Genomic DNA, 26,952 nt, shown 5'->3' on the forward strand with positions numbered 1-26,952 from the left:
CCACCCTCCCACTCCCTCCCCACCCTCCACTCTCCCTCCCCACCCTCCCCTCCCTCACCCCCCTCCCGCCCCACTCCCACCACCACCCCTCCATCCTCACCCCCACAACCACCCCCTCTCCCCCCACCCTCCCTCTCCCCTAACCCCCCACCCTCCCCTCACCCCCCCACCCACCCCCCACTCCCCCCCACCCACCCCCACTCCCCTCCCCCCACCCCTCCCTCTCCCCCCACCCTCCCAATCCCCCCACCCCCACCATCCTCACCCCCCCAACCACCCCCCCCCTCACCCCCCCACCCACCCCTCACCCCCCCCACCCACCCCAACTCCCCCCCACCCCACTCCCCCCCACCCACCCCCACTCCCCCACACTCCACCCCCCCCCACCCACCCCCACTCCCCCACCCACCCCCACTCACCCCCACTCCCCCTCCTCACCACCCCCCCGTCTCCCCCCACCCACCCCCCCGTCTTTCCCTCACCCCACCCTCACCCCCTCCCCCCCACCCACCCCCTCCCACCCTCCCCCTCTCCCCCCCACCCACCCCCTCTCCCCCCACCCACCCCCTCCCACCCTCCCCCTCTCCCCCCACCCACCCCCTCTCCCCCCCACCCACCCCCTCTCCTCCCCACCCCCCCTCCTCCCCCCACCCCCACACCACCCCCCTCCCCCCCAACCCACCCCCCCACCACCCCTCCCCACCCCCCCACTCCACCCCCCTCCCCCCAACCCACCCCCCCACCACCCCTCCCCACCCCCCCACTCCACCCCCCTCCCCCCCAACCCACCCCCCCACCACCCCTCCCCACCCCCCTCCTAACCACCTCCGTCCCCCCCCACCCCTCCCCCCACCCCAACCCACCCCCCCTCACCCCAACCCCCACCAACCCCCCCACACCACCCCACTCCCTCCCCCCCACCCCTCCTCTCCCCCCACACCACCCCACTCCCCCTCCACCCCACCCCCCCTCTCCCCCCCTCCACCCCACCCCACCCCACCTCCACCCCACCCCCCCCCACCCCCCCTCTCCCCCCCCTCCACCCCACCCCACCCCCCCTCTCCCCCCCTCCACCCCACCCCACCCCCACCCCACTCCCCCTCCCCTCTCTCCCCCCCACCCCACCCCCCCTCCTCCCCACCCCCCCCCCTCCCCACCCCCCCTCCTCCCCACCCCCCCCCTCCCCTCCACCCCACCCCCCCCTCCCCTCCACCCCACCCCCCCTTCCACCCCACCCCCCCTCCCCGCCACTCCCCTCCCCTCCACCCCCCCTCCCCCCCCTCCCCTCCCCCCCCCCTCCCCTCCACACCCCCCCTCCCCTCCACCCCCCTCCCCTCCACCCCCCCTCCCCTCCACCCCCCCTCCCCTCCCCTCCACCCCCCCTCCCCTCCCCTCCACCCCCCTCCCCTCCCCTCCACCCCCCCACCCCCCCTCCCCTCCACCCCAGCCCCCCTCCCTCCACTCCCCTCCCCTCCACCCCCCCTCCCCTCCCCTCCACTCCCCTCCCCTCCACCCCCCCTCTCCTCCACTCCCCTCCCCTCCACCCCCCCTCCCTCCACCCCCCCTCCCCTCCACTCCCCTCCCCTCCACCCCCCCTCCCCTCCCCTCCCCTCCACCCCCCCCCCTCCCCTCCCCTCCACCCCCCCCTCCCCTCCCCTCCCCTCCCCTCCACCCCCCCCTCCCCTCCCCTCCCCTCCACCCCCCCTCCCCTCCCCTCCCCTCCACCCCCCTCCACCCCCCCTCCCCTCCCCGCCACCCCCCCCTCCCCTCCCCTCCACCCCCCCCTCCCCTCCCCTCCACCCCCCCCTCCCCTCCCCTCCACCCCCCCCTCCCCTCCCCTCCACCCCCCCCTCCCCTCCCCTCCACCCCCCCCTCCCCTCCCCTCCACCCCCCCCTCCCCTCCCCTCCCCTCCACCCCCCCTCCACCCCCCTCCCCTCCACCCCCCCTCCCTCCACCCCCCCAACCCCCCCTCCCTCCCTCCCTCCCCTCCCCCAACCCCCCCTCCCCTCCCCCAACCCCCCTCCCCTCCCCAACCCCCCCTCCCCTCCCCCCTCCCCTCCCTCCCTCCCCCCCTCCCCCCCCCTCCCCTCCCTCCCTCCCTCCCTCCCCCCCGTCCCTCCCTCCCCTCCCCTCCCTCCACCCTCCCCTCCACCCCCCCTCCCCCCTCCCCTCCACCCCCCTCCCCTCCACCCCCCCTCCTCCCCCCACCCCCTCCCCCTCCACCCCCCTCCTCCCCCCACCACTCCCTCTCCCCCTCCCCCCACCCTCCCTCTCCCCCTCCCCCACCCTCCCTCTCCCCCTCCCCCCACCCTCCCTCTCCCCTCCCCCACCCTCCCTCTCCCCTCCCCCACCCTCCCTCTCCCCTCCCCCACCCTCCCTCTCCCCTCCCCCCACCCTCTCCCCCCTCTCCTCACCCCCCCCTCTCTCCCCCCTCTCCTCACCCCCCCCTCTCCTCGCCCCCCCATCCACTCCCCCCACCCTTCCCCCTCCCCTCCCCTCCACCCCTCTCCCCACCCCCCCACCCCTCCACTCCCCTCCCCCCACCCCTCCCCCCCACCCTTCCCCTCCCCTCCCCTCCCCCCCACCCCTCCCCCCACCCCTCCACTCCCCTCCCCCCACCCCTCCACTCCCCTCCCCCCCACCCCTCCACTCCCCTCCCCCCACCCCTCCCTCTCCCCCCACCCTCCCAATCCCCCCACCCCCACCATCCTCACCCCCCCACCCCCACCATCCTCACCCCCCCAACCACCCCTCTCCCCCCACCCTCCCTCTCCCCCTAACCCCCCACCCTCCCCTCACCCCCCCACCCACCCCCACCCACCCCCACTCCCCTCCCCCCACCCCTCCCTCTCCCCCCACCCTCCCAATCCCCCACCCCCACCATCCTCACCTCCCCAACCACCCCCCCCTCACCCCACTCCCCCCCACCCACCCCCACTCCCCCACACTCCACCCCCCCCACCCACCCCCACTCCCCCACCCACACCCCACTCCCCCTCCTCACCACCCCCCGTCTCCCCCCACCCACCCCCCAGTCTTTCCCTCACCCCACCCTCACCCCCTCCCCCCCACCCACCCCCCAGTCTTTCCCTCACCCCACCCTCACCCCCTCCCCCCCACCCACCCCCTCCCACCCACCCACCCCCTCCCACCCTCCCCCCCACCCCCTCTCCCCCCCACCCCCTCTCCCCCCCACCCACCCCCTCTCCCCCCCACCCACCCCCTCTCCCCCCCTCCCCCCACCCACCCCCTCTCCCCCCACCCTCCCCCTCTCCCCCCACCCTCCCCCTCCCCCCCCCACCCTCCCCCTCCCCCCCACCCTCCCCACCCACCCCCCCCAACCCCTCTCCCCCCACCCTCCCCAACCCCTCTCCCCCCACCCTCCCCAACCCCTCTCCCCCCACCCCCTCTCCCCCCCCTCCCCCCAACCCCTCTCCCCCCACCCCCTCTCCCCCCCCTTCTCCCCCCCCCCCTCTCCCCCCCTCCCCCCCCCCTCCCCCTCCTCTCCCCCCCCCTCCCCCTCCCCCTCCTCTCCCCCCCCCTCCCCCCACCCCCTCTCCCCCTCCCCCCCTCCTCCTCCCACCCCCCACCCTCCCCCCACCTCCTCCCTCCCCTCTCCCCCTTCTCCTCCCCCCACCTCCTCCCCACTCACTCCCCCCACCTCCTCCCCACTCACTCCCCCCCTCATTACTTGGGTGTGAGAATCGGTTTCCTGATCAGATGGGAGTGTGTGGCTGCTCCTGTTGTTTGTGGGGGGGGGGGGGGGATCCTAGTCTTGAGTCATTGGGCGTCAGGGTCCAGTTGCTGATTCGGTGAAGGTGCCGCCCGGCCCCAGTTGCCCCTTTCGCCCGACCGCGCCTGGCGCAGGCGGAACAGTCGCGCTGCAATGGCCGGGGGAGACAACCTCTTTCAAATGCCAGCTCTGGGGAGACATGTCCGCGCAGGAATGCTCTACGATCGACGCACTGACGCCTGCATTCCAGGTAATGCCAGACCAGAAATAAAAGCCAGCGCGAAAGCACACAACCAAACGGCACCATGGGGAAAGGGAGACTGAGTACTGTCGCTGCCGGGGTGCACGTTGCTGATACATTGACACTGGCTCCTGAATGTAATTCCACTTCATATTCAGCACCTTCATTTCCACACCATCCCGCCGCCGTTCCCCTGCGCTTGCTGCTGCCCCGGTTCCTGCACAAGGACTGTCGCGACATGGCTCATTTCCATTTAGTTTCTCAAGGGCCTATCTGTTCCATCTTTCCATTCGCAAACTTCCAGTTTTAGTTCTCGCTTCTTCAAAGTGTTCCCCTTCTCCAGGTCTTCACAGCTTCACTCTCACCCCCATCTCTCTGCCGAGCTCAGACACACTGACACACAGAGCACTCTCTCCCAGAGAGTTCCTCCGTTCCGCTCGGGACTTGATCATGTCCTCATGATCCCCACCCTATTGCTCCATTTTGTCTCAAGACATGATTGATCTCACTTGAGCCTCTGACAGTGCGGCGCTCCCTCAGTACTGACCCTCTGACAGTGCAGCTCTCACTCAGTACTGACCCTCTGACAGTGCAGCACTCCCTCAGTACTGACCCTCTGACAGTGCAGCACTCCCTCAGTACTGACCCTCTGACAGTGCGGCGCTCCCTCAGTACTGACCCTCTGACAGTGCGGCACTCCCTCAGTACTGACCCTCTGACCGTGCAGCTCTCCCTCCATACTGACCCTCTGACAGTGCTGCACTCCCTCAGTACTGACCCTCTGACAGTGCGGCGCTCCCTCAGTACTGACCCTCTGACAGTGCGGCACTCCCTCAGTACTGACCCTCTGTCTGTGCAGCTCTCCCTCCATACTGACCCTCTGACAGTGCTGCACTCCCTCAGTACTGACCCTCTGACAGTGCGGCACTCCCTCAGTACTGACCCTCTGACAGTGCGGCACTCCCTCAGTACTGACCCTCTGACAGTGCAGCACTCCCTCAGTACTGACCCTCTGACAGTGCGGCACTCCCTCAGTACTGACCCTTTGACAGTGCGGCACTCCCTCAGTACTGACCCTCTGACAGTGCAGCACTCCCTCACTACTGACCCTCTGACCGTGCAGCACTCCCTCAGTACTGACCCTCTGACAGTGCAGCACTCCCTCACTACTGACCCTCTGACAGTGCAGCACTCCCTCAGTACTGACCCTCTGACAGTGCGGCACTCCCTCAGTACTGACCCTTTGACAGTGCGGCACTCCCTCAGTACTGACCCTCTGACAGTGCAGCACTCCCTCACTACTGACCCTCTGACCGTGCAGCACTCCCTCAGTACTGACCCTCTGACAGTGCGGCACTCCCTCAGTACTGACCCTCTGACAGTGCAGCACTCCCTCAGTACTGACCCTCTGACAGTGCAGCACTCCCTCAGTACTGACCCTCTGTCAGTGCAGCACTCCCTCAGTACTGACGCTCTGACAGTTCAGCACACTCTCAGTACTGACCCTCTGACAGTGTGGCACTCCCTCAGTACTGACCCTCTGACAGTGCAGCACTCCCTCAATACTGACCCTCTGACAGTGCAGCACTCCCTCAGTACTGACGCTCTGACAGTGCAGCACTACCTCAGTACTGAGCCTCTGACAGTGCGGCACTCCCTCAGTACTGACCCTCTGACAGTGCGGCACTCCCTCAGTACTGACCCTTTGACAGTGCGGCACTCCCTCAGTACTGACCCTCTGACAGTGCAGCACTCCCTCACTACTGACCCTCTGACCGTGCAGCACTCCCTCAGTACTGACCCTCTGACAGTGCGGCACTCCCTCAGTACTGACCCTCTGACAGTGCAGCACTCCCTCAGTACTGACCCTCTGACAGTGCAGCACTCCCTCAGTACTGACCCTCTGTCAGTGCAGCACTCCCTCAGTACTGACGCTCTGACAGTTCAGCACACTCTCAGTACTGACCCTCTGACAGTGTGGCACTCCCTCAGTACTGACCCTCTGACAGTGCAGCACTCCCTCAATACTGACCCTCTGACAGTGCAGCACTCCCTCAGTACTGACCCTCTGACAGTGCAGCACTACCTCAGTACTGACCTTCGGACAGTGCGGCTCTCCCTCAGTTATGACCCTCTGACCGTGCAGCGCTCCCACAGTACTGACCCTCTGACCATGCAGCACTCCCTCAGTACTGAACCTCTGACAGTGCAGCTTTCCCTCAGTACTGACCCTCTGACAATGCAGCACTCCCTCAGTGCTGACCCTCTGACAGTGCAGCACTCCCTCAGTACTGACCCTCTGACAGTGCAGCACTCCCTCAGTACTGACCCTCTGACAGTGCGGCATTCCCTCAGTACTGTCCCTCTGACAGTGCAGCACTCCCTCAGTACTGACCCTCTGACAGTGCAGCACTCCCTCAATACTGACCCTCTGACAGTGCAGCTCGCCCTCAGTACTGACCCTCTGACAGTGCAGCATTCCCTCAGTACTGACCCTCTGACAGTGCAGCACTCCCTCAGTACAGACTCTTTGAAGTGCAGCATTCCCTCAGTGCTGTCCCTCTGACAGTGTAGCACTCCCTCAGTACTGACCCTCTGACAGTGCAGCACTCCCTCAGTACTGACCCTCTGACAGTGCAGCACTCCCTCAATACTGACCCTCTGACAGTGCAGCTCGCCCTCAGTACTGACCCTCTGACAGTGCAGCATTCCCTCAGTACTGACCCTCTGACAGTGCAGCACTCCCTCAGTACAGACTCTTTGAAGTGCAGCATTCCCTCAGTGCTGTCCCTCTGACAGTGCAGCACTCCCTCAGTATTGACCCTCTGAAAGTGCAGCACTCCCTCAGTACTGACCCTCTGACATTGCAGCATTCCCTCAGTACTGACACTCTGACAGTGCAGCTCTCCCTCAGTACTGACCCTCTGACAGTGCAGCACTCCCTCAGTACTGACCCTCTTGACAATGCAGTGCTCCCTCAGTACTGACCCGCTGACAGTACAGCACTCCCTCAGTACTGACCCTCTGACAGTGCAGCACTCCCTCAGAACTGACCCTCTGACAGTACATCACTCCCTCAGTACTGATCCTCTGACAATGCAGCGCTCCCTCAGTACTGACCCCCTGACAGTGCAGTACTCACTCAGTACTGACCCTCTGACTTTGCAGCACTCCCTCAGCACTGACCCTCTGACTGTGCAGCACTCCCTCAGTACTGACCTTCTGACAGTGCAGCACTCTCTCAGTACTGACCTTCTGACAGTGCAGTACTCACTCAGTACTGACCCTCTGACAGTGCAGCACTCCCTCAGTACTGACCCTCTGACAGTGCAGCACTCCCTCAGCACTGACCCTCTGACTGTGCAGCACTCCCTCAGTACTGATCCTCTGACAGTGCAGCACTCTCTCAGTACTGACCCTCTGACAGTGCAGCACTCACTCAGTACTGACCCTCTGACAGTGCAGCACTCCCTCAGTACTGACCCTCTGACAGTGCAGCACTCCCTCAGTACTGACCCTCTGACAGTGCAGCACTCACTCAGTACTGACCCTCTGACAGTTCAGTGCTCCCTCAGTTCTGACCCTCTGACAGTGCAGCACTCCCTCAGTACTGACCCTCTGACCGTGCAGCACTCCCTCAGTACTGACTCTCTGACAGTGCAGCACTCCCTCAGTACTGACCCTCTGACAGTTCAGCGCTCCATCAGTACTGACCCTCTGACAGTGCGGCACTCCCTCAGTACTGACCCTCTGACAGTGCAGCACTCCCTCAATACTGACCCTCTGACAGTGCAGCACTCCCTCAGTCCTGACGCTCTGACAGTGTAGCACTCCCTCAGTACTGACCCTCTGACAGTGCGGCACTCCCTCAGTACTGACCCTCTGACAGTGCGGCTCTACCTCAGTACTGACCCTCTGACAGTGCGGCACTCCCTCGGTACTGAACCTCTGACAGTGCAGCATTCCCTCAGTACTGACCCTCTGACAATGCAGCACTCCCTCAGTAGTGACCCTCTGACAGTGCAGCACTCCCTCAGTATTGACCCTCTGACAGTGCAGCACTCCCTCAGTACTGACCCTCTGACAGTGCAGCACTCCCTCAGTGCTGACCCTCTGACAGTGCAGCACTCCCTCAGTGCTGACCCTCTGACAGTACAGCACTCCCTCAGTAGTGACCCTCTGACAGTGCAGCACTCCCTCAGTGCTGACCCTCTGACAGTGCAGCAGTCTCTCAGTACTGACCCTCTGACAGTGCAGCACTCCCTCAGTACTGACCCTCTGACTGACTAGCACTCCCTCAGTACTGACCCTCTGACAGTGCAGCACTCCCTCAATACTGACCCTCTGACAATGCAGCACTCCCTCAGTACTGACCCTCTGACAGAGCAGCACTCCCTCAGTACTGACCCTCTGTCTGTGCAGCTCTCCCTCCGTACTGACCCTCTGACAGTGCAGCACTTCCTCAGTACTGACCCTCTGACCGTGCCGTACTCCCTCAGTACTGACTCTCTGACAGTGCAGCACTCCCTCAGTACTGACGCTCTGACAGTTCAGCGCTCCCTCAGTACTGACCCTCTGACAGTGTGGCACTCCCTCAGTACTGACCCTCTGACAGTGCAGCACTCCCTCAATACTGACCCTCTGACAGTGCAGCACTCCCTCAGTACTGACCCTATGACAGTGCAGCACTCCCTCAGTACTGACCTTCGGAAAGTGCGGCTCTCCCTCAGTTATGACCCTCTGACCGTGCAGCGCTCCCTCAGTACTGACCCTCTGACCGTGCAGCACTCCCTCAGTACTGAACCTCTGACAGTGCAGCATTCCCTCAGTACTGACCCTCTGACAATGCAGCACTCCCTCAGTGCTGACCCTCTGACAGTGCAGCACTCCCTCAGTATTGACCCTCTGACAGTGCAGCACTCCCTCAGTACTGACCCTCTGACAGTCCGGCATTCCCTCAGTACTGACCCTCTGACAGTGCAGCACTCCCTCAATACTGACCCTCTGACAATGCAGCACTCCCTCAGTACTGACTCTATGACAGTGCAGCACTCCCTCAGTACTGACGCTCTGACAGTTCAGCGCTCCCTCAGTACTGACCCTCTGACAGTGTGGCACTCCCTCAGTACTGACCCTCTGACAGTGCAGCACTCCCTCAATACTGACCCTCTGACAGTGCAGCACTCCCTCAGTACTGACCCTCTGACAGTGCAGCACTACCTCAGTACTGACCTTCGGACAGTGCGGCTCTCCCTCAGTTATGACCCTCTGACCGTGCAGCGCTCCCACAGTACGGACCCTCTGACCATGCAGCACTCCCTCAGTACTGAACCTCTGACAGTGCAGCATTCCCTCAGTACTGACCCTCTGACAACGCAGCACTCCCTCAGTGCTGACCCTCTGACAGTGCAGCACTCCCTCAGTACTGACCCTCTGACAGTGCAGCACTCCCTCAGTACTGACCCTCTGACAGTGCGGCATTCCCTCAGTACTGACCCTCTGACAGTGCAACACTCCCTCAGTACTGACCCTCTGACAGTGCAGCACTCCCTCAGTGCTGTCCCTCTGACAGTGTTGCACTCCCTCAGTACTGTCCCTCTGACAGTGCAGCACTCCCTCAGTACTGACCCTCTGAAAGTGCAACACTCCCTCAGTACTGACCCTCTGACAGTGCAGCACTCCCTCAGTACTGACCCTCTGACAGTGCAGCACTCCCTCAATACTGACCCTCTGACAGTGCAGCTCGCCCTCAGTACTGACCCTCTGACAGTGCAGCATTCCCTCAGTACTGACCCTCTGACAGTGCAGCACTCCCTCAGTACAGACTCTTTGAAGTGCAGCATTCCCTCAGTGCTGTCCCTCTGACAGTGTAGCACTCCCTCAGTACTGACCCTCTGACAGTGCAGCACTCCCTCAGTACTGACCCTCTGACAGTGCAGCACTCCCTCAATACTGACCCTCTGACAGTGCAGCTCGCCCTCAGTACTGACCCTCTGACAGTGCAGCATTCCCTCAGTACTGACCCTCTGACAGTGCAGCACTCCCTCAGTACAGACTCTTTGAAGTGCAGCATTCCCTCAGTGCTGTCCCTCTGACAGTGCAGCACTCCCTCAGTACTGACCCTCTGACATTGCAGCATTCCCTCAGTACTGACACTCTGACAGTGCAGCTCTCCCTCAGTACTGACCCTCTGACAGTGCAGCACTCCCTCAGTACTGACCCTCTTGACAATGCAGCGCTCCCTCAGTACTGACCCGCTGACAGTACAGCACTCCCTCAGTACTGACCCTCTGACAGTGCAGCACTCCCTCAGAACTGACCCTCTGACAGTACATCACTCCCTCAGTACAGATCCTCTGACAATGCAGCGCTCCCTCAGTACTGACCCCCTGACAGTGCAGCACTCACTCAGTACTGACCCTCTGACAGTGCAGCACTCCCTCAGCACTGACCCTCTGACTGTGCAGCACTCCCTCAGTACTGACCTTCTGACAGTGCAGCACTCTCTCAGTACTGACCTTCTGACAGTGCAGTACTCACTCAGTACTGACCCTCTGACAGTGCAGCACTCCCTCAGTACTGACCCTCTGACAGTGCAGCACTCCCTCAGCACTGACCCTCTGACTGTGCAGCACTCCCTCAGTACTGATCCTCTGACAGTGCAGCACTCTCTCAGTACTGACCCTCTGACAGTGCAGCACTCACTCAGTACTGACCCTCTGACAGTGCAGCACTCCCTCAGTACTGACCCTCTGACAGTGCAGCACTCCCTCAGTACTGACCCTCTGACAGTGCAGCACTCACTCAGTACTGACCCTCTGACAGTTCAGTGCTCCCTCAGTTCTGACCCTCTGACAGTGCAGCACTCCCTCAGTACTGACCCTCTGACCGTGCAGCACTCCCTCAGTACTGACTCTCTGACAGTGCAGCACTCCCTCAGTACTGACCCTCTGACAGTTCAGCGCTCCCTCAGTACTGACCCTCTGACAGTGCGGCACTCCCTCAGTACTGACCCTCTGACAGTGCAGCACTCCCTCAATACTGACCCTCTGACAGTGCAGCACTCCCTCAGTCCTGACGCTCTGACAGTGCAGCACTCCCTCAGTACTGACCTTCTGACAGTGCGGCACTCCCTCAATACTGACCCTCTGACAGTGCGGCTCTACCTCAGTACTGACCCTCTGACAGTGCGGCACTCCCTCGGTACAGAACCTCTGACAGTGCAGCATTCCCTCAGTACTGACCCTCTGACAATGCAGCACTCCCTCAGTACTGACCCTCTGACAGTGCAGCACTCCCTCAGTATTGACCCTCTGACAGTGCAGCACTCCCTCAGTACTGACCCTCTGACAGTGCAGCACTCCCTCAGTACTGACCCTCTGACAATGCAGCACTCCCTCAGCACTGACCCTCTGACAATGCAGCACTCCCTCAGTACTGACCCTCTGACAATGCAGCACTCCCTCAGTACTGACCCTCTGACAGTGCAGTGCTCCCTCAGTACTGACCCTCTGACAGTGCAGCACTCCCTCAATACTGACCCTCTGACAGTGCGGCACTCCCTCAGTACTGACCCTCTGACAGTGCAGCACTCCCTCAGTACTGACCCTCTGACAGTGCAACACTCCCTCAGTACTGACCCTCTGACAGTGCAGCACTCCCTCAGTGCTGTCCCTCTGACAGTGCAGCAGTCTCTCAGTACTGACCCTCTGACAGTGCAGCACTCCCTCAGGACTGACCCTCTGACTGAGCAGCACTCCCTCAGTACTGACCCTCTGACAGTGCAGCATTCCCTCAGTACTGACCCTCTGACAATGCAGCACTCCCTCAGTGCTGACCCTCTGACAGTGCAGCACTCCCTCAGTACTGACCCTCTGACAGTGCAGCATTCCCTCAGGACTGACCATCTGACAGTGCAGCATTCCCTCAGTACTGACCCTCTGACAGTTCAGCGCTCCCTCAGTACTGACCCTCTGACAGTGCAGCACTCCCTCAATACTGACCCTCTGACAATGCAGCACTCCCTCAGTACTGACCCTCTGACAGAGCAGCACTCCCTCAGTACTGACCCTCTGTCTGTGCAGCTCTCCCTCCATACTGACCCTCTGACAGTGCAGCACTCCCTCAGTACTGACCCTCTGACCGTGCAGCACTCCCTCAGTACTGACTCTCTGACAGTGCAGCACTCCCTCAGTACTGACGCTCTGACAGTTCAGCGCTCCCTCAGTACTGACCCTCTGACAGTGTGGCACTCCCTCAGTACTGACCCTCTGACAGTGCAGCACTCCCTCAATACTGACCCTCTGACAGTGCAGCACTCCCTCAGTACTGACCCTCTGACAGTGCAGCACTACCTCAGTACTGACCTTCGGACAGTGCGGCTCTCCCTCAGTTATGACCCTCTGACCGTGCAGCGCTCCCAAAGTACGGACCCTCTGACCATGCAGCACTCCCTCAGTACTGAACCTCTGACAGTGCAGCATTCCCTCAGTACTGACCCTCTGACAATGCAGCACTCCCTCAGTGCTGACCCTCGGACAGTGCAGCACTCCCTCAGTACTGACCCTCTGACAGTGCAGCACTCCCTCAGTACTGACCCTCTGACAGTGCGGCATTCCCTCAGTACTGACCCTCTGACAGTGCAACACTCCCTCAGTACTGACCCTCTGACAGTGCAGCACTCCCTCAGTGCTGTCCCTCTGACAGTGTTGCACTCCCTCAGTACTGTCCCTCTGACAGTGCAGCACTCCCTCAGTATTGACCCTCTGAAAGTGCAACACTCCCTCAGTACTGACCCTCTGACAGTGCAGCACTCCCTCAGTACTGACCCTCTGACAGTGCAGCACTCCCTCAGTACAGACTCTTTGAAGTGCAGCATTCCCTCAGTGCTGTCCCTCTGACAGTGTAGCATTCCCTCAGTACTGACCCTCTGACAGTGCAGCACTCCCTCAGTACTGACCCTCTGACAGTGCAGCACTCCCTCAATACTGACCCTCTGACAGTGCAGCTCGCCCTCTGTACTGACCCTCTGACAGTGCAGCATTCCCTCAGTACTGACCCTCTGACAGTGCAGCACTCCCTCAGTACAGACTCTTTGAAGTGCAGCATTCCCTCAGTGCTGTCCCTCTGACAGTGCAGCACTCCCTCAGTACTGACCCTCTGACATTGCAGCATTCCCTCAGTACTGACACTCTGACAGTGCAGCTCTCCCTCAGTACTGACCCTCTGACAGTGCAGCACTCCCTCAGTACTGACCCTCTTGACAATGCAGCGCTCCCTCAGTACTGACCCGCTGACAGTACAGCACTCCCTCAGTACTAACCCTCTGACAGTGCAGCACTCCCTCAGAACTGACCCTCTGACAGTACATCACTCCCTCAGTACTGATCCTCTGACAATGCAGCGCTCCCTCAGTACTGACCCCCTGACAGTGCAGCACTCACTCAGTACTGATCCTCTGACAGTGCAGCACTCCCTCAGCACTGACCCTCTGACTGTGCAGCACTCCCTCAGTACTGACCTTCTGACAGTGCAGCACTCTCTCAGTACTGACCTTCTGACAGTGCAGTACTCACTCAGTACTGACCCTCTGACAGTGCAGCACTCCCCCAGTACTGACCCTCTGACAGTGCAGCACTCCCTCAGCACTGACCCTCTGACTGTGCAGCACTCCCTCAGTACTGATCCTCTGACAGTGCAGCACTCTCTCAGTACTGACCCTCTGACAGTGCAGCACTCACTCAGTACTGACCCTCTGACAGTGCAGCACTCCCTCAGTACTGACCCTCTGACAGTGCAGCACTCCCTCAGTACTGACCCTCTGACAGTGCAGCACTCACTCAGTACTGACCCTCTGACAGTTCAGTGCTCCCTCAGTTCTGACCCTCTGACAGTGCAGCACTCCCTCAGTACTGACCCTCTGACCGTGCAGCACTCCCTCAGTACTGACCCTCTGACAATGCAGCACTCCCTCAGCACTGACCCTCTGAAAATGCAGCACTCCCTCAGTACTGACCCTCTGACAGTGCAGTGCTCCCTCAGTACTGACCCTCTGACAGTGCAGCACTCCCTCAATACTGACCCTCTGACAGTGCAGCGCTCCCTCAGTACTGACCCTCTGACAGTGCGGCACTCCCTCAGTGCTGACCCTCTGACAGTACAGCACTCCCTCAGTAGTGACCCTCTGACAGTGCAGCACTCCCTCAGTGCTGACCCTCTGACAGTGCAGCAGTCTCTCAGTACTGACCCTCTGACAGTGCAGCACTCCCTCAGTACTGACCCTCTGACTGAGCAGCACTCCCTCAGCACTGACCCTCTGACAGTGCAGCACTCCCTCAATACTGACCCTCTGACAATGCAGCACTCCCTCAGTACTGACCCTCTGACAGAGCAGCACTCCCTCAGTACTGACCCTCTGTCTGTGCAGCTCTCCCTCCGTACTGACCCTCTGACAGTGCAGCACTCCCTCAGTACTGACCCTCTGACCGTGCCGCACTCCCTCAGTACTGACTCTCTGACAGTGCAGCACTCCCTCAGTACTGACGCTCTGACAGTTCAGCGCTCCCTCAGTACTGACCCTCTGACAGTTCAGCGCTCCCTCAGTACTGACCCTCTGACAGTGCAGCACTCCCTCAATACTGACCCTCTGACAATGCAGCACTCCCTCAGTACTGACCCTCTGACAGAGCAGCACTCCCTCAGTACTGACCCTCTGTCTGTGCAGCTCTCCCTCCATACTGACCCTCTGACAGTGCAGCACTCCCTCAGTACTGACCCTCTGACCGTGCAGCACTCCCTCAGTACTGACTCTCTGACAGTGCAGCACTCCCTCAGTACTGACGCTCTGACAGTTCAGCGCTCCCTCAGTACTGACCCTCTGACAGTGTGGCACTCCCTCAGTACTGACCCTCTGACAGTGCAGCACTCCCTCAATACTGACCCTCTGACAGTGCAGCACTCCCTCAGTACTGACCCTCTTACAGTGCAGCACTACCTCAGTACTGACCTTCGGACAGTGCGGCTCTCCCTCAGTTATGACCCTCTGACCGTGCAGCGCTCCCACAGTACGGACCCCCTGACCATGCAGCACTCCCTCAGTACTGAACATCTGACAGTGCAGCATTCCCTCAGTACTGACCCTCTGACAACGCAGCACTCCCTCAGTGCTGACCCTCTGACAGTGCAGCACTCCCTCAGTACTGACCCTCTGACAGTGCAGCACTCCCTCAGTACTGACCCTCTGACAGTGCGGCATTCCCTCAGTACTGACCCTCTGACAGTGCAACACTCCCTCAGTACTGACCCTCTGACAGTGCAGCACTCCCTCAGTGCTGTCCCTCTGACAGTGTTGCACTCCCTCAGTACTGTCCCTCTGACAGTGCAGCACTCCCTCAGTATTGACCCTCTGAAAGTGCAACACTCCCTCAGTACTGACCCTCTGACAGTGCAGCACTCCCTCAGTACTGACCCTCTGACAGTGCAGCACTCCCTCAATACTGACCCTCTGACAGTGCAGCTCGCCCTCAGTACTGACCCTCTGACAGTGCAGCATTCCCTCAGTACTGACCCTCTGACAGTGCAGCACTCCCTCAGTACAGACTCTTTGAAGTGCAGCATTCCCTCAGTGCTGTCCCTCTGACAGTGTAGCACTCCCTCAGTACTGACCCTCTGACAGTGCAGCACTCCCTCAGTACTGACCCTCTGACAGTGCAGCACTCCCTCAATACTGACCCTCTGACAGTGCAGCTCGCCCTCAGTACTGACCCTCTGACAGTGCAGCATTCCCTCAGTACTGACCCTCTGACAGTGCAGCACTCCCTCAGTACAGACTCTTTGAAGTGCAGCATTCCCTCAGTGCTGTCCCTCTGACAGTGCAGCACTCCCTCAGTACTGACCCTCTGACATTGCAGCATTCCCTCAGTACTGACACTCTGACAGTGCAGCTCTCCCTCAGTACTGACCCTCTGACAGTGCAGCACTCCCTCAGTACTGACCCTCTTGACAATGCAGCGCTCCCTCAGTACTGACCCGCTGACAGTACAGCACTCCCTCAGTACTGACCCTCTGACAGTGCAGCACTCCCTCAGAACTGACCCTCTGACAGTACATCACTCCCTCAGTACTGATCCTCTGACAATGCAGCGCTCCCTCAGTACTGACCCCCTGACAGTGCAGCACTCACTCAGTACTGACCCTCTGACAGTGCAGCACTCCCTCAGCACTGACCCTCTGACTGTGCAGCACTCCCTCAGTACTGATCCTCTGACAGTGCAGCACTCTCTCAGTACTGACCCTCTGACAGTGCAGCACTCACTCAGTACTGACCCTCTGACAGTGCAGCACTCCCTCAGTACTGACCCTCTGACAGTGCAGCACTCCCTCAGTACTGACCCTCTGACAGTGCAGCACTCACTCAGTACTGACCCTCTGACAGTTCAGTGCTCCCTCAGTTCTGACCCTCTGACAGTGCAGCACTCCCTCAGTACTGACCCTCTGACCGTGCAGCACTCCCTCAGTACTGACTCTCTGACAGTGCAGCACTCCCTCAGTACTGACCCTCTGACAGTTCAGCGCTCCCTCAGTACTGACCCTCTGACAGTGCAGCACTCCCTCAGTCCTGACGCTCTGACAGTGCAGCACTCCCTCAGTACTGACCTTCTGACAGTGCGGCACTCCCTCAGTACTGACCCTCTGACAGTGCGGCTCTACCTCAGTACTGACCCTCTCACAGTGCGGCACTCCCTCGGTACAGAACCTCTGACAGTGCAGCATTCCCTCAGTACTGACCCTCTGACAATGCAGCACTCCCTCAGTACTGACCCTCTGACAGTGCAGCACTCCCTCAGTATTGACCCTCTGACAGTGCAGCACTCCCTCAGTACTGACCCTCTGACAGTGCAGCACTCCCTCAGTACTGACCCTCTGACAATGCAGCACTCCCTCAGCACTGACCCTCTGACAATGCAGCACTCCCTCAGTACTGACCCTCTGACAGTGCAGTGCTCCCTCAGTACTGACCCTCTGACAGTGCAGCACTCCCTCAATACTGACCCTCTGACAGTGCAGCGCTCCCTCAGTACTGACCCTCTGACAGTGCGGCACTCCCTCAGTGCTGACCCTCTGACAGTACAGCACTCCCTCAGTAGTGACCCTCTGACAGTGCAGCACTCCCTCAGTGCTGACCCTCTGACAGTGCAGCAGTCTCTCAGTACTGACCCTCTGACAGTGCAGCACTCCCTCAGTACTGACCCTCTGACTGAGCAGCACTCCCTCAGTACTGACCCTCTGACAGTGCAGCATTCCCTCAGTACTGACCCTCTGACAATGCAGCACTCCCTCAGTGCTGACCCTCTGACAGTGCAGCACTCCCTCAGTACTGACCCTCTGACAGTGCAGCATTCCCTCAGGACTGACCATCTGACAGTGCAGCATTCCCTCAGTACTGACCCTCTGACAGTTCAGCGCTCCCTCAGTACTGACCCTCTGACAGTGCAGCACTCCCTCAATACTGACCCTCTGACAATGCAGCACTCCCTCAGTACTGACCCTCTGACAGAGCAGCACTCCCTCAGTACTGACCCTCTGTCTGTGCAGCTCTCCCTCCATACTGACCCTCTGACAGGGCAGCACTCCCTCAGTACTGACCCTCTGACCGTGCAGCACTCCCTCAGTACTGACTCTCTGACAGTGCAGCACTCCCTCAGTACTGACGCTCTGACAGTTCAGCGCTCCCTCAGTACTGACCCTCTGACAGTGTGGCACTCCCTCAGTACTGACCCTCTGACAATGCAGCACTCCCTCAGTGCTGACCCTCGGACAGTGCAGCACTCCCTCAGTACTGACCCTCTGACAGTGCAGCACTCCCTCAGTACTGACCCTCTGACAGTGCGGCATTCCCTCAGTACTGACCCTCTGACAGTGCAACACTCCCTCAGTACTGACCCTCTGACAGTGCAGCACTCCCTCAGTGCTGTCCCTCTGACAGTGTTGCACTCCCTCAGTACTGTCCCTCTGACAGTGCAGCACTCCCTCAGTATTGACCCTCTGAAAGTGCAACACTCCCTCAGTACTGACCCTCTGACAGTGCAGCACTCCCTCAGTACTGACCCTCTGACAGTGCAGCACTCCCTCAGTACAGACTCTTTGAAGTGCAGCATTCCCTCAGTGCTGTCCCTCTGACAGTGTAGCATTCCCTCAGTACTGACCCTCTGACAGTGCAGCACTCCCTCAGTACTGACCCTCTGACAGTGCAGCACTCCCTCAATACTGACCCTCTGACAGTGCAGCTCGCCCTCTGTACTGACCCTCTGACAGTGCAGCATTCCCTCAGTACTGACCCTCTGACAGTGCAGCACTCCCTCAGTACAGACTCTTTGAAGTGCAGCATTCCCTCAGTGCTGTCCCTCTGACAGTGCAGCACTCCCTCAGTACTGACCCTCTGACATTGCAGCATTCCCTCAGTACTGACACTCTGACGGTGCAGCTCTCCCTCAGTACTGACCCTCTGACAGTGCAGCACTCCCTCAGTACTGACCCTCTTGACAATGCAGCGCTCCCTCAGTACTGACCCGCTGACAGTACAGCACTCCCTCAGTACTGACCCTCTGACAGTGCAGCACTCCCTCAGAACTGACCCTCTGACAGTACATCACTCCCTCAGTACTGATCCTCTGACAATGCAGCGCTCCCTCAGTACTGACCCCCTGACAGTGCAGCACTCACTCAGTACTGACCCTCTGACAGTGCAGCACTCCCTCAGCACTGACCCTCTGACTGTGCAGCACTCCCTCAGTACTGACCTTCTGACAGTGCAGCACTCTCTCAGTACTGACCTTCTGACAGTGCAGTACTCACTCAGTACTGACCCTCTGACAGTGCAGCACTCCCCCAGTACTGACCCTCTGACAGTGCAGCACTCCCTCAGCACTGACCCTCTGACTGTGCAGCACTCCCTCAGTACTGATCCTCTGACAGTGCAGCACTCTCTCAGTACTGACCCTCTGACAGTGCAGCACTCACTCAGTACTGACCCTCTGTCAGTGCAGCACTCCCTCAGTACTGACCCTCTGACAGTGCAGCACTCCCTCAGTACTGACCCTCTGACAGTGCAGCACTCACTCAGTACTGACCCTCTGACAGTTCAGTGCTCCCTCAGTTCTGACCCTCTGACAGTGCAGCACTCCCTCAGTACTGACCCTCTGACCGTGCAGCACTCCCTCAGTACTAACTCTCTGACAGTGTAGCACTCCCTCAGTACTGACCCTCTGACAGTTCAGCGCTCCCTCAGTACTGACCCTCTGACAGTGCGACACTCCCTCAGTACTGACCCTCTGACAGTGCAGCACTCCCTCAATACTGACCCTCTGACAGTGCAGCACTCCCTCAGTCCTGACGCTCTGACAGTGCAGCACTCCCTCAGTACTGACCCTCTGACAGTGCGGCACTCCCTCAGTACTGACCCTCTGACAGTGCGGCTCTACCTCAGTACTGACCCTCTGACAGTGCGGCACTCCCTCGGTACTGAACCTCTGACAGTGCAGCATTCCCTCAGTACTGACCCTCTGACAATGCAGCACTCCCTCAGTACTGACCCTCTGACAGTGCAGCACTCCCTCGGTATTGACCCTCTGACAGTGCAGCACTCCCTCAGTACTGACCCTCTGACAGTGCAGCACTCCCTCAGTACTGACCCTCTGACAATGCAGCACTCCCTCAGCACTGACCCTCTGAAAATGCAGCACTCCCTCAGTACTGACCCTCTGACAGTGCAGTGCTCCCTCAGTACTGACCCTCTGACAGTGCAGCACTCCCTCAATACTGACCCTCTGACAGTGCAGCGCTCCCTCAGTACTGACCCTCTGACAGTGCGGCACTCCCTCAGTGCTGACCCTCTGACAGTACAGCACTCCCTCAGTAGTGACCCTCTGACAGTGCAGCACTCCCTCAGTGCTGACCCTCTGACAGTGCAGCAGTCTCTCAGTACTGACCCTCTGACAGTGCAGCACTCCCTCAGTACTGACCCTCTGACTGAGCAGCACTCCCTCAGTACTGACCCTCTGACAGTGCAGCACTCCCTCAATACTGACCCTCTGACAATGCAGCACTCCCTCAGTACTGACCCTCTGACAGAGCAGCACTCCCTCAGTACTGACCCTCTGTCTGTGCAGCTCTCCCTCCGTACTGACCCTCTGACAGTGCAGCACTCCCTCAGTACTGACCCTCTGACCGTGCCGCACTCCCTCAGTACTGACTCTCTGACAGTGCAGCACTCCCTCAGTACTGACGCTCTGACAGTTCAGCGCTCCCTCAGTACTGACCCTCTGACAGTGTGGCACCTCCTCAGTACTGACCCTCTGACAGTGCAGCACTCCCTCAATACTGACCCTCTGACAGTGCAGCACTCCCTAAGTACTGACCCTCTGACAGTGCAGCACTCCCTCAGTACTGACCTTCGGACAGTGCGGCTCTCCCTCAGTTATGACCCTCTGACCGTGCAGCGCTCCCTCAGTACTGACCCTCTGACCGTGCAGCACTCCCTCAGTACCGCACCACTGACAGTGCAGTATTCCCTCAGTACTGACCCTCTGACAATGCAGCACTCCCTCAGTACTGACCCTCTGACAGTCCGGCATTCCCTCAGTACTGACCCTCTGACAGTGCAGCACTCCCTCAGTACAGACTCTTTGAAGTGCAGCATTCCCTCAGTATTGACCCTCTGAAAGTGCAGCACTCCCTCAGTACAGACCCTCTGACATTGCAGCATTCCCTCAGTACTAACACTCTGACAGTGCAGCTCTCCCTCAGTACTGACCCTCTGACAGTGCAGCACTCCCTCAGAACTGACCCTCTGACAGTACATCACTCCCTCAGTACTGACCCCCTGACAGTGCAGCACTCACTCAGTACTGACCCTCTGACAGTGCAGCACTCCCTCAGCACTGACCCTCTGACTGTGCAGCACTCCCTCAGTACTGACCTTCTGACAGTGCAGCACTCTCTCAGTACTGACCTTCTGACAGTGCAGCACTCACTCAGTACTGACCCTCTGACAGTGCAGCACTCCCTCAGTACTGACCCTCTGACAGTGCAGCACTCCCTCAGCACTGACCCTCTGACTGTGCAGCACTCCCTCAGTACTGATCCTCTGACAGTGCAGCACTCTCTCAGTACTGACCCTCTGACAGTGCAGCACTCCCTCAGTACTGACCCTCTGACAGTGCAGCACTCCCTCAGTACTGACCCTCTGACAGTGCAGCACTCCCTCAGTACTGACCCTCTGACAGTGCAGCCCTCACTCAGTACTGACCCTCTGACAGTTCAGCGCTCCCTCAGTACTGACCCTCTGACAGTGCAGCACTCCCTCAGTACTGACCCTCTGACCGTGCAGCACTCCCTCAGTACTGACTCTCTGACAGTGCAGCACTCCCTCAGTACTGACCCTCTGACAGTTCAGCGCTCCCTCAGTACTGACCATCTGACAGTGCGGCACTCCCTCAGTACTGACCCTCTGACAGTGCAGCACTCCCTCAATACTGACCCTCTGACAGTGCAGCACTCCCTCAGTCCTGACCCTCTGACAGTGCAGCACTCCCTCAGTACTGACCCTCTGACAGTGCGGCACACCCTCAGTACTGACCCTCTGACAGTGCAGCACTCCCTCGGTACTGAACCTCTGACAGTGCAGCATTCCCTCAGTACTGACCGTCTGACAATGCAGCACTCCCTCAGTACTGACCCTCTGACAGTGCAGCACTCCCTCAGTATTGACCCTCTGACAGTGCAGCACTCCCTCAGTACTGACCCTCTGACTGTGCAGCACTCCCTCAGTACTGACCCTCTGACAATGCAGCACTCCCTCAGTACTGACCCTCTGACAATGCAGCACTCCCTCAGTACTGACCCTCTGACAGTGCAGTGCTCCCTCAGTACTGACCCTCTGACAGTGCAGCACTCCCTCAATACTGACCCTCTGACAGTGCAGCGCTCCCTCAGTACTGACCCTCTGACAGTGCGGCACTCCCTCAGTGCTGACCCTCTGACAGTACAGCACTCCCTCAGTACTGACCCTCTGACAGTGCAGCAGTCTCTCAGTACTGACCCTCTGACAGTGCAGCACTCCCTCAGTACTGACCCTCTGACTGAGCAGCACTCCCTCAGTACTGACCCTCCGACAGTGCAGCGCTCCCTCAGTACTGACCCTCTGACAGTGCAGCACTCCCTCAGTACTGACCCTCTGACAGTGCAGTGCTCCCTCAGTACTGACCCTCTGACAGTGCAGCACTCCCTCAGTCCTGATCCTCTGACAGTGCAGCACTCCCTCAGTACTGACCCTCTGACAGTGCAGCTCTCCCTCAGTACTGACCCTCTGACAGTGCAGCACTCCCTCAGTACTGACCCTGTGACAGTGCAGCACTCCCTCAGTACTGAGCCTCTGACAGTGCAGCACTCCCTCAGTACTGACCCTCTGACAGTGCAGCACTCCCTCAGTACTGACCCTCTGACAGTGCAGCACTCCCTCGGTACTGACCCTCTGACAGTGCGGCTCTCCCTCAGTACTGACCCTCTGACAGTGCGGCACTCCCTCAGTACTGACCCTCTGACAGTGCAGCACTCCCTCGGTACTGACCCTCTGACAGTGCGGCACTCCCTCAGTACTGACCCTCTGACAGTGCGGCACTCCCTCAGTACTGACCCTCTGACAGTGCAGCACTCCCTCAGTACTGACCCTCTAACAGTGCAGCACTCCCTCAGTACTGACCCTGTGACAGTGCAGCACTCCCTCAGTACTGACCCTCTGACAGTGCAGCACTCCCTCAGTACTGACCCTCTGACAGTGCAGCACTCCCTCGGTACTGACCCTCTGACAGTGCAGCACACCCTCAGTACTGCTCTCCATTCTAGCTCTTTTTTTATCTTGGCAGGCGTAACTTTATGGGACTTGTCTGAACTTCGCAAGACCATTGATGTGCAGCCAAGTCTCAGCACGGAGATTCAGATCATTTGCTCGGAATCTGTCGGAGACAAAGCCTCCTGTTTGGATGTGGAAGCCTCACTGAAGGCCAGCTTTCTGAGTGGAATGGTGCAGGTCGACGGGTCTGCCAAGTTTCTGAATGATAATAAAACTTCGAAGCAGCAAGCCCGGGTCACCCTCAACTACCGGGCAACGACCCGGTTCGAGGAGCTGACCATGAGCCAACTGGGACCCCAGCATATCACCTACCCTTCAGTCTTCGACCAGGGCTCAGCCACTCATGTTGTCACGGCCGTGCTGTACGGTGCTCAGGCCTTCTTTGTGTTTGACCGGGAATATTCATCCAATGAGAACGTTCAGAATGTTGAGGGAGACATGGAGGTGATGGTCAAAAAGATTCCCTGTCTCCAGATTGGGGGAAAAGGCTCTGTTAAGCTGTCCGACACGGAGAAACAAGTTGTTGAGACCTTCAGATGCACATTTCATGGAGATTTCTTACTCGATAGGAACCCGGTGAGCTACGAGGAAGCTGTTCAAGTTTACTCAAGGCTGCCCAAGTTACTGGGCGACCAGGGAGAGAAGGCAGTGCCAATGAGAGTCTGGCTGTACCCTCTGACGATGCTGGAGAGTAAAGCAGCCCAGCATGTTCGGGAGGTCAGTCTCGGTCTAGTCAATCAGTGCGAGCTGGTCTTGGAGCAGTTCCATGACATTGGGGTGAGATGCAATGACCTGATCAAACACCCAGCTGCCAGAGCTTTCCCCGAGTTAAAGACAAAGATCGAAACCTTCAGGAGATTGTGCCTGGAATACAAGATGGTCCTTAAACAAGAGCTGGCAAAAGTGCTGCCATCCATCCGTGGAACAGGACAAGGGGAAAGCAGCCTGGTAGCGATATTGAGAAGGAAAGAACAATCTCCATTCAGATACTGTTTGCTGGACACCTGGCTGGAGAAGACTGAGAAGGAAGTGAACACAGTGGATGTGTACCTGGCCATGCTGGGCGGGGTGGATATTCTGAGCAAGAGCCAGTTGGACAGAACCTTGGCGGACCCAATGATTGAGCACGTTGTCTGCTTCACCTTCACCTCGCTGCGGGACAGCGATGCAGCCCTCCAGGAACTCTCCAACTACCTCAATCACCCACAAACCGTGAGAGAACGAAGCCTCCCATCAGAAAGTGAGGGTTGGTTTGATGCAGCATCGGTGTCGCAACGAATGAGGAAAGAGGCGCGGCTGATCCGGCAGTTCACGGAGAGCAACAAATCCCGTGGGAAAACCATAGATCAGGGGAGCAGCAGGATTGTGATCGCTTCAGTCGGTGACAAGAGCTGTCCTGGGGCGTCAGTTTCCCTTTATGAAGAGGGAATTTTGGTGAATAAAGAATTCACGCTGCAGGAACCTGACGTCCCAGAGATTAGACAAGTAACTGATTGCAGTGTAACTCTGTGCCTCAAAGCCCCTGAAGTTAACACTGGATCTGTGCTGATGTTTAAAGTGGGGCACAGGCGTGTCAAGGGTGAGGATTGGTCCTGGGAGGATACACAGACTGACGGTGAGAGCTTCACGGTGTCTGGATTACATCCACACACAGAATACGTGTTCAGATTTGCCCCTGTGTATAAGCCTTGGGTGGGCTTGTTCAGTGAGCCCACCGCCAGGATCCGTACCCTTCTTAAGTCTTCATTCAGTGAGTGTGATGAAATGATAATGGCAATAGCCTAGTTGTCTGATCAAAGAAGGTTAATCAATTGCTTTGGCGATTTCGAAATGCCATCGTATGAAATTGACAATATTTTCTCCGGGCGCGAGTGTTGCCCTGGACCGATTTTTAAAAAAAGGAAAGAATCAGCTTGAACAAGCGTTCAACCTGCAAATTGGCCAAGTTGCCAGAAGCGTCTGAAATTGAATGATCACGGGACATGACAGGGCAGTCTACAGACGGCCGCTACACTTGTGATTGTCTGAATTCCCTGCAAAACTTTAGGATGGATTTGATTTATGAATTTGATTTGATTGCAATGTGTACCGAGGTACAGTGCAAAGTATTGTCCTACGTACAGTCCAGACAGATCATTCCATACATGAAAAACCTAGGACGTACCAAGTGTCGCCACACTACCAGAAGGATGCGGAGGCTTTAGAGAGGGTGCAGAAGAGATTTACCAGGATGTTGCCTGGTATGGAGGGCATTAGTTATGAGGAGCGGTTGAATAAACTCGGTTTGTTCTCACTGGAACGGCGGAGGTTGAGGGGCGACCTGATAGAGGTCTACAAAATTATGAGGGGCATAGACAGAGTGGATAGTCAGAGGCTTTTCCCCGGGGTAGAGGGGTCAATTACTAGGGGGCATAGGTTTAAGGTGCGAGGGGCAAGGTTTAGAGGAGATGTACGAGGCAAGTTTTTTACGCAGAGGGTAGTGGGTGCCTGGAACTCGCTGCCGGAGGAGGTGGTGGAAGCAGGGAAGATAGTGATATTTAAGGGGAATCTTGACAAATACATGAATAGGATGGGAATAGAGGGATACGGACCCAGGAAGTGTAGAAGATTGTAGTTTAGTCAGGCAGCATGGTCGGCATGGGCTTGGAGGGCCGAAGGGCCTGTTCCTGTACTGTACTTTTCTTTGTTCTTTGTTCAAATTCACAATGTAAATCCATAGACACAGGCATCGGGTGAAGTAGACGGAGTGTCGTACTGCTCAGTAGAGAAGAGATCAGTTCAGTCCATAAGAGGGTCATTCAGGAGCCTGGTAACAGCGGGGAAGGAGCTGTTTTTGAATCTGTTTGAGCGTGTTCCCAGGCTTTTGTATCTCCTGCCCGATGGAAGAAGTTGGAAGAGAGAATAACCCAAACAGAAGGCCAATCGGTCTCGACTTCCTGACTTCAGAAACTACCAGGAACAAAGAAGGACGAACAAAAGACTTTTATCTTTTGACCTTCACCTTTTATTATTTTTACCCTTTCCACCCCAACTCCCCCTCTGTGATTGTCTGTCTTGTGTGCGGGTACAGGCGGGGGCACAGTCAAAGGAGGTAGTAAGTTAGCTTGCTGTCATCCAGTTGCATTCACTGCATATTTCGCCATTCATCTTGTTATAAATAAACAGCAGTCGTGTTGTGACTTACTAACCTGGTGATTGTAATTATTGTACAGCCAAGGGCCAACGGTTGGGTATTTTTATAAGAATTTATAAGACTTATTGGTTAATTCACTTGTGTTGTGAATCCAGGACGGGTGGGGCTGAAATTGACCGAACTCTGACCCAGCGTGGCACATTATACTGGGTCGGTTTGTTCACTTGGGTCATTGACTGGTTCGTGATGCACAACGCAATGGGCAGCACGCTTGCACAGTGGTTAGCATAGTTGCTTCATAGCTCCAGGGTCCCAGGTTCGATTTCCGGCTTGGGTCGCTGTCTGTGCGGAGTCTGCACGTTCTCCCCGTATCTGCGTGGGTTTCCTCCGGGTGCTCCGGTTTCCTCCCACAGTCCAGAGATGTGCAGGTTAGGTGGATTGGCCGTGATAAATTGCCCTGAGTGTCCAAAACAACGGTTAGGTGGGGTTACGGGGATAGGGGGGAGGTCAGGGCTTAGGTAGGGTGCTCTTTCCAAGGGCCGGTGCAGACTCGATGGGCTGAATGGCCTCCTTCTGCACTGCAAATTCTATGATTCTATGAATGCCGCCAACAGCATGGGTTCAATTCCCGTCCCGGCTGAGGTTATTCATGAAGGCTCCGCCTTCTCAACCTCGCCCCTCGCCTGAGGGGCGGGGACCCTCAGGTTAAATCACCACCAGTCAGCTCTAAAAACATAAGGGGAGAGCAGCCTCTGGAACCGTGGAGACATGTATACATTTCACTGTGGAAGGGAAATTAATGAGTTGCCAACTTAGAAGCATGCTGGGAAATGCTTGACTATAGTTCAACACTGCTTTTGAATGAAAATAAGTAGGTCATAAATGAAATACTGCTTAATATTCTGGTCTCGGCCTTATTATGAAAACACATTGTCCT

The 26,952-nt window shown here is 58.5% G+C and overlaps 1 protein-coding gene across 1 annotated transcript; it reads left to right on the forward strand.

The window, feature by feature from the left end:
- Positions 1-3,750: 3,750 nt before the first annotated feature.
- Positions 3,751-26,069, forward strand: LOC140406904 (neoverrucotoxin subunit beta-like). The gene is made up of 2 exons (XM_072494771.1): positions 3,751-3,984; positions 22,896-26,069. Exons 1-2 carry the CDS (start codon positions 3,888-3,890, stop codon positions 24,665-24,667), a joined length of 1,869 nt encoding a protein of 622 aa, XP_072350872.1. The 5' UTR covers positions 3,751-3,887; the 3' UTR covers positions 24,668-26,069.
- Positions 26,070-26,952: the final 883 nt, after the last annotated feature.

Source organism: Scyliorhinus torazame, unplaced genomic scaffold (genome assembly GCF_047496885.1).
Source record: "Scyliorhinus torazame isolate Kashiwa2021f unplaced genomic scaffold, sScyTor2.1 scaffold_1010, whole genome shotgun sequence".
In the NCBI taxonomy this organism is placed as follows: Eukaryota; Metazoa; Chordata; class Chondrichthyes; order Carcharhiniformes; family Scyliorhinidae; genus Scyliorhinus; species Scyliorhinus torazame.

Coding starts and splice junctions, on each gene's coding strand:
- LOC140406904 (XM_072494771.1), top strand. CDS start 3,888: ATGGCCGGGGGAGACAACCTCTTTCAAATGCCAGCTCTGGGGAGACAT. Junction 3,985..22,895: donor CACTGACGCCTGCATTCCAG/GTAATGCCAGAC, acceptor TTATCTTGGCAG/GCGTAACTTTATGGGACTTG.